Raw genomic sequence first — 7877 nt, 5'->3', positions numbered from 1 at the left:
CATTGAATTGAAAGTCACTGAATATGTGCAGCAGACTGAGAGAAGACGACTGAGGAGAGAGAAAAACTAAAAAGATAAAAAAAGAAGGGAGATTCTGAGCCGTTCGGTTAAAAGCCCAAAAACAGGGTGAAGAGGAGAAAAGATGTTTTCTCATGAACTTAAATGTAAAAAAGAAGCAAAAAAAAAAAACATATCAAATGTTGCCAAAAAACATCACTCACACTTCTCTGTTTGTTCAGTGTTCTAATAATGTTCCCAAAAATAATTAAAAATACTGTGCAAATAAATACCGGGAGAGAAACCTTTCCTCAGTCACAGATGCTCCTGGATCTCTCAGCTCATCACAATTTGACAGTTTTTCCCCTTTTCTTGAATATGATTATGACTACTTGAGTGAATCACAAAAAAACACGTCCAGTTTCAACCCAAAAATCTGAATATGCATATTTCCATAAGAATTAAGCATTCTCATTAGCATACTGCAATGCTTCCTATTAATTTTACTAATCTCATTCTCAAAGGCTTTCATTAGTGTAAAGAGTAGAGCAAAAATGATTCTTACAAATTAAAGAAAATTTTCTCACCCTCAGGCCACCAAAGACGTGACTCAGCTGAATCTGTGGAACTTCATATAATGCAAGTCAATGGTCACTCATGTTTAAGATTACAAATAAACACATACAAACATGTCCAAATCAATCCTTGTGGCTCCTGATGACACACTGTGCAAGAAATTGAACATTGTTTACAATATTATTACAGGCAAACAGTTCTCTGCATGTACATGAAAGTAGTGAGCATAATAGCAGTTTCCGCATCTTTGAAAATCACAGGTAAGAACTATTATGGCCTGTGCACGGAAAACTGTTTGCTGTATATTAAACATTGTAAATAATGCTAAATTGAAACGATGGTTTGGCTTCATAAGAGTTCGATGTATCATCAGAAGCCACAGGGACTTTTATGTGTCTATTTTTTATACATTTATTATAACTATATAAGTGTGTGTGTGTGTGTGTGTGTGTGTGTGTGTGTGTGTGTGTGTGTATATATATATATATTGTAAATGTGCTGCAAGTATATGCTTTTTAATGCATTAATGTACATTATTTGCCTTGACTTGTGTATTTTTCTTATTTACCTATCTATTGATTAATAAAGGTTATCTTTGTTTGCAGGTATCATTAAAAAATTATAATACATCTTAAAGATGGATGACCATTGAAAAAGTAGCCAAAATATATAACGACCTAAGGCTTTTTTTTTTCATTTTTTGGGGGTGAACTATCCCTTTAAACTAAGTGTAATACATGCCACAATCTATAATTTATAACAAATTTATAGATTCTTACATGCAACATTCTATCTTTCTGTTGGTCATTGAATCAGATTATGATGCATAACAGAAACGAGTCCGATTTTTGTTGCGTTACGGTAATGAGTCAGATTTTTGTTGCGTTACGACAATAAGTCAGATTTTGTTGCATTACAGTAATAAGTCAGATTTTGTTGCATTACGGTAATGAGTCAAACTTTTGTTGCCTGTAATGAGTCATATTTTTGTTGCATTAGGATAATGAGTAAGATTTTTGTTGCATTACGGTAATAATTCAGATTTTTGTTGCGTTACGATAATAAGTCAGATTTTTGTTGCATTACGACAATGAGTCAGATTTTTTTGCATTACGTTAATGAGTCAGATTTTTGTTGCATTACTGTAATGAGTATTATTTTTGTTGCATCACGGTAAAGTCAGAATTTTTTTGCGTTACAGTAATGAGTCAGAATTTTGTTGCGTTACGGAAATGAGTCAGATTTTGCTGCATTATGGTAATAAGTCAGATTTTTTTGCATCATGGAAGTGAGTCAGATTTTATAGCATTACGGTAATGAGTCGGATTTTGTTGCGTTATGGTATTGAATCAAATTTTGTTACATTACTGTAATGAATCAAATTTTTTTGCATTACGGTAATGAATCAGATTTTGTTGCAATAGGGTAATGAATCAAATTTTTTGCATTATGGTAATGAACCAGATTTTGTTGCGTTACGGTATTAAATCAAATTTTGTTAAATTACGGTAACAAGTCAGATTTTTTTGCGTTACAGTAATGAGCCAGATTTTGTTGCATTTCAGTAATGAGCCAGATTATGTTGCATTATGGTTATGAAAATAATTATTAAAACCATCTTGAGATTTTTGGGTTCAAATGTGTGGGGTTTTGTGAAATCAGCTATAAGCACGTCTACATATCAGCCACTTTCATCAGTGAAATAAATTCCAAATGCTTAAAACAAAAAGTTCTTCATGAGCGTGTCGCTCTCCAGAGACACGCAGTCTGCTTTTAAAAACGCAGTTCAGCTGTGAGTGTGTCTGCATCTCCTCTTGTTCTTCATCTCTCTCTTCCTCTCAGCATTTTCCTCCTCCTTTCTGCTGATTAAAAGCATGTGATGTGGACAGGTGTGCGCTGAAACCTTGAGAACTCATGGCTCTGAAGTTTAGCGCTTTAAAATAAAGAAAGGAGGCGGGTGTATAGTGTTAGAGGAGAGTGTGTGTGTGTTTGTATATGTAAGTGTGTGTGTGTTTGTATGTGTGTGTGTGTTTGGCTTGCTCTCAGAGCTGGTCAGGTTTGTGTGATAATGTGTGTGATGGCTCAGTTCTCCATCAGTCCAGCGCCGTGTTTTCAGGGTTCTGGTGTGGGCGCAGTGGGCTGAGCTGATGATGATGAAGATGATGATGAAGACAATGATGTGTTCTGGACATGGACTGAGCTCTTATGAGTTATTAGTGGCGTTCTCGTTGCTTGGAGAGCTGGAGGAGGAAGAGGAAGAGGACGATGGAGAGAAATTCATCCCTGACAGGCCTGGAGGATCCGTGGCTGTGTTCTGACCGCTCAAACTCTTCCTGCACACCGGACACGTGTCGTGCTGTAGAGAGAAAACACACACACACACACACACACACAAACACACACACACACAAACACACACACAAACAAACACAGAGCATGTGACTATTACTGGTTTATGGAAATGATTAAACAACTGAAAATAACAGGCTTCACAAGTCTGATCAAGAGTCAGATTTTTGCTGCATTACGGTAATGAGCCAGATTTTGTTGCATTACTGTAATAATTCAGAGTATGTTGCATTATGGTAATGAGTCTGAATTTGTAGCATTACGGTAATGAGCCAAATTTTGTTGCATTACGGTAATGAGCCAGATTTTGTGGCATTACGGCAATGAGTCAGATTTTGTTGCATTACGGCAATGAGTCAGATTTTGTTGCATTACGGTAATGAGTCAGATTTTGCTGCATTACGGTAATGATTCAGATTTTGCTGCATTACGGCAATGAGTCAGATTTTGCTGCATTACGGCAATGAGTCAGATTTTGCTGCATTACGGTAATGATTCAGATTTTGCTGCATTACGGCAATGATTCAGATTTTGCTGCATTACGGCAATGAGTCAGATTTTGCTGCATTACGGTAATGAGTCAGATTTTGCTGCATTACGGTAATGAGTCAGATTTTGCTGCATTATGGTAATGAGTCAGATTTTGCTGCATTACGGTAATGAGTCAGATTTTGCTGCATTACGGTAATGAGTCAGATTTTGCTGCATTACAATAATGAGTCAGATTTTGTTGCATTATGGTAATGAGCCAGATTTTGTGGCATCATGGCCATGAGTCAGATTTTGCTGCATTACGGTAATGAGCCAGATTTTGCTGCATTACGGTTATGAGTCAGATTTGCTGCATTACGGTAATGAGTCAGATTTTGCTGCATTACAATAATGAGTCAGATTTTGTTGCATTATGGTAATGAGCCAGATTTTGTGGCATCATGGCCATGAGTCAGATTTTGCTGCATTACGGTAATGAGCCAGATTTTGTAACATGGCAATAAGTCAGTTTTTGCTGCATTACGGTAATGCAGCAGATTTAGCTGCATTACAGTAATGAGTCAGATTTTGCTGCATCAAAAAATCAGCTTTAATTCACAGGAATAAGTTACATGAATGAAGTAAATTATAATGAATGTAACTAATAAAAAAGTACCTAAATACTAATAAAATTCTACATAATTTTGAATTCTCATTAGTAATTTTTGTTCATCCACACATCTGCACTTATCATAATTATGAAATATTACCTGTATTAAAACTTGTTTCTGTAATTTTTCCTTTTGTTCTATAAATCAGCTTATAAAAACTTTCATCAGGCTATGGGAAGTGACATCAGTTTGGTGCGAGAACTACAGCACAAACAAAAGTATGTTTACCTTTCTTTCCAGTGTCAGAAAATTCCTGAAATTGTCTTGTTTTATTTGGAAAATGCCATGTAATACTCTGAAAATAAACTTCCAGTAGATGCTAACTGACAATCGCTACCTGAAACGAAATTCAGCTCTTCATTTCCATCCTGTTCTGTTAATTTTCTCCTCATCAGGAGGTTATAATGAAATAATCTAAAGTGTCTGAGTTTGGCAGCAGCAGGCTTTCAGAAACATGCTCTTGTCAAACTCAGACACTGGAACATTACTTTACAAAAGTGCTTTTTTAATTGCAACATGCATATTAATTCGATAAAAAAACATCCAACGTTTAAACATTCTTAGTCATTAGTGGAAACTCAATTTAAAACTCCAGCCCTTCCGTACACTAATAAAATTAATGTCAAATGGAAACATTAGTAGTGTAATAAATGATGTCAGAGGTTGTAAATGTGGAAAAGTGCAGCACCTGCTCTAGCCAGGGAACTATACAGTCGTTATGGAAGAGATGATTGCAAGGAAGTTGTCTGACGTTTTCTCCTGCGCTGTAGTCTTCTTTACACACTGGACACTCCAGACCTGCACCTGAACGCGGTCAACAAACACATCATCATCATCATCATCATCATCACTAAATTACATCATAATGCATTTGGCTTATTCAGTAAAGGGACATGATTGTTTTTAGTAAAACAAATAACCTAAAACTCCATATAATAATATCATATAATATATTTCTATTAAAGCGAATAATGACTTTGTAGATTTTTTTTTATGAGTACTGTTATAGTCAATCCAATCCAATCCAAGTAAATCTTAAATATGTGTTCACAAAGTTTGTATACTAATATAGTTGTACATTTTTTGTTGCTTAATTCAATGTTATGGTTAATAAAACGTGTTTAAGATTTGTAAGATTTGTAGATTTGACTTTTGTATATCAAAGGTTTTGATTGTATGTAATTATAGCCATTTAACCGCAATGCCTTAGTTGGGGACTAGTTTGGGTTTTGTTATAATATTTTGTTGTTGTTGTTGTTGTTGTTAATTGACTCTTCGGTAAGCCACACCAAAAAACTGCCACCCACCAATCGTGGCTTAGCAACTGTAGATACGCGCAGGGGCTCTGTCAAGCTTTTGAGCGAGTGCATATGGATTATAATGCAAATCTGATACCCGGTATCCTTAAAGTTTGGATGGGGCGGTGGAATTTTTTTCCCTTTTCAAAACCTAAAACCCAAGAAGAGAAATGCCAGCGTGGATTAAGCTGTGTAAGTGGCGCTAAAGGAGCGGAGCAAAGTTGGTTTTGTTATGATATTCCTGACACATTCAGTGATAGACAGACGGCAATAACTCACACACCGCTTACCCTAAACAGATCTAAACTGTGCTTCCTACAAAAAAAAACAAAGCTGGTTATGTTTCACAGCTGTCTTATTCATTTTTTTTCGCTTGATATTGTGAGAAATGCTCTGTTTAAGCCTTCGCCATAACGTTAGTAACTTAGTCATACTAATAGCGCTAATAGGTACTAATAGGTCATAATGTCATGAGTTATTGATCCAGAAAATACGAATCTGCGAAATCTGTCCGAACTTTACTGAACTTCATATTTCCATCTTATTTCAAGCTACGAATATTTAAAATTACAAATCAACAGAACAAAACTGAGCACTTGCGATCAATATACTTTACCAGCAGCTGTTTTTCCGTCATTTATAAAGAGCACACAAACATACTGACAGTAATAGGTAACTTACTGTGCATTGTTATGGGTCAATGATGCTAATATTCGGCACAAATCTATCAGTTTCCCCTTTCTGGCTGTTCTTTCTATGAATGAACTATGTAAAAGCACTGTCATGCGTGTTTCCTCGTCGGTTAGTAACGCTATATTTCATTGCACAACAATTAATCTATCAGGCTTTTTGGCTAAAATAGAGAAATAATGGATCCATTAGTTATTATTAGAGTATTTTTAAATGTCACCTCTCCTGCTGAGCATAAGCTAAGTTGTTAAATGGTCAGCGTATGAGGCGGCTAGGCTAAGCTAGCTTCAATTTTGATTGATTTATTCTCTAATCGGTAGCCTATTATGCCGTGAATTTACCCCTGTAATGCATACTGCAGTCCTTTTGTTGTCTGGCTTTCTTGCATATCTCACCTGTTCGCCAAAAATGACATTATATCCCTGGCAATGTCTGACACCGGCGCACACGCATTGAAAAAGCCTTGCCAGGCACGAAAGCTTGACAGTCGTAGCAACAGTAACTAAGGAAGGCGGGGCTTAGCGAAGTGTCCATTGTTCATTTTTGTTAATTATGTAAAGAGAAAAATGTATTCTAATCTGTAATTTGCTTAATAATCAATAAAACTGCATCGACTAAATAGAATGGGTCTGGAAAATATTAATGTTTGTTGGAAATGTCAAAAAGCAAGAGGCTCATTTATTCATTGTATTTGGGACTGTTCACTAGTTCAGCCTTTTTGGCACCAAACCCTAAATATAAGGCAAATGGCTTGAAAAATTAATACCACTGTCACCAAAATTATATTTACAGGGAGATAAAGAACAGATGCCAAATATTACAAGAGTTCACAGTGATCATGGTGGGTATTTCAGTGACGGCTAGAAGCATCTTAAAACAATGAGAAACTCCCCAAATTAAAAGTTTAGTCAATTTAATGACTAAAACAGCTTTGTATAAACGTTTACTTTATAAATTACATAATAAAGACAAAGCAGGGGTCCTTGTGTGTATCCCAGTGTGGGAAGACTTTCGGTCGTACGTGACGATGTCTTGTAACACAATTTAAAACTACTCACCAGGTTCTTTCTATAATATTGCACTTTTGTCTATAGTAACCACTGTATACATCCTGGCTTTACATTAAGTAGGCATTACCAGTGATCATTTGTAATGTGTTTGTGCTATTTTGTCATGTACCAAAAAAAAAAAAAAACACTAAAAAAAGAATCAAAAAACTGTTAATAATCGCTAATAAAATGTGTTTATTTGATTGGCTTGTGTTTTTTTTAATCAGTATAATTTATAATATTTTATATTACTTACTATGCTAAACTTAAAAAAGTCTCTATAAGTTAATAAATAATTATTACAAAACATTTGTTGGTTTCAGTTTTCAGTCAACTCTGTTTTCCTTCCAGGGCATTCCTACTTTAAATCAACAAGTTTTGTCAGCCGCTGTTTAATTTATTAGATTTTTCAACAACAAACTGGAGTAGAAACGTTTACAACTGCAATGCAAATTGCACCTTTTTTGCATTATTGTATCCCAAAATAAAGAGTGGCATTCAATTTAAAAGAAGGTGTAAATAGCAGAACCACATAATGTCTCATGCACACTACCTGACAAAAGTCTTGTCTTGATCCCAGTTGTAAGAACAACAAATAATAACTTGAGTTTTAGATGATAATTTGGAAAAGTGGCAGAATGTGGATTTTTCTGATGAATCATCTGTTGAGCTGCATCCCAACCATGACAAATACTGCAGAAGACCTACTACTACTAAGTTTGGGGAAGGAAAAACCAAGGTTTGGGGTTACATTCAGTATGGGGGTGTGTGTGAGA

At 35.5% G+C, this 7877-nt stretch overlaps 1 protein-coding gene across 1 annotated transcript in view; it reads right to left on the bottom strand.

The window, feature by feature from the left end:
* Positions 1-1291: 1291 nt before the first annotated feature.
* The window catches only part of rnf126 (ring finger protein 126), a 29098-nt gene continuing 22512 nt past the window's right edge, over positions 1292-7877 (bottom strand). The window contains 2 exon segments of the mRNA NM_001083017.2: positions 1292-2929; positions 4753-4868. Coding sequence (NP_001076486.1) covers positions 2777-2929; positions 4753-4868 — 269 coding nt within the window. The 3' untranslated portion in view covers positions 1292-2776.

Source organism: Danio rerio, chromosome 2, assembly GCF_049306965.1.
Source record: "Danio rerio strain Tuebingen ecotype United States chromosome 2, GRCz12tu, whole genome shotgun sequence".
Taxonomy (NCBI): domain Eukaryota; kingdom Metazoa; phylum Chordata; class Actinopteri; order Cypriniformes; family Danionidae; genus Danio; species Danio rerio.
Note: the sequence above shows the minus strand (reverse complement) of the source record. Positions and strands in the feature narration are given on the sequence as shown.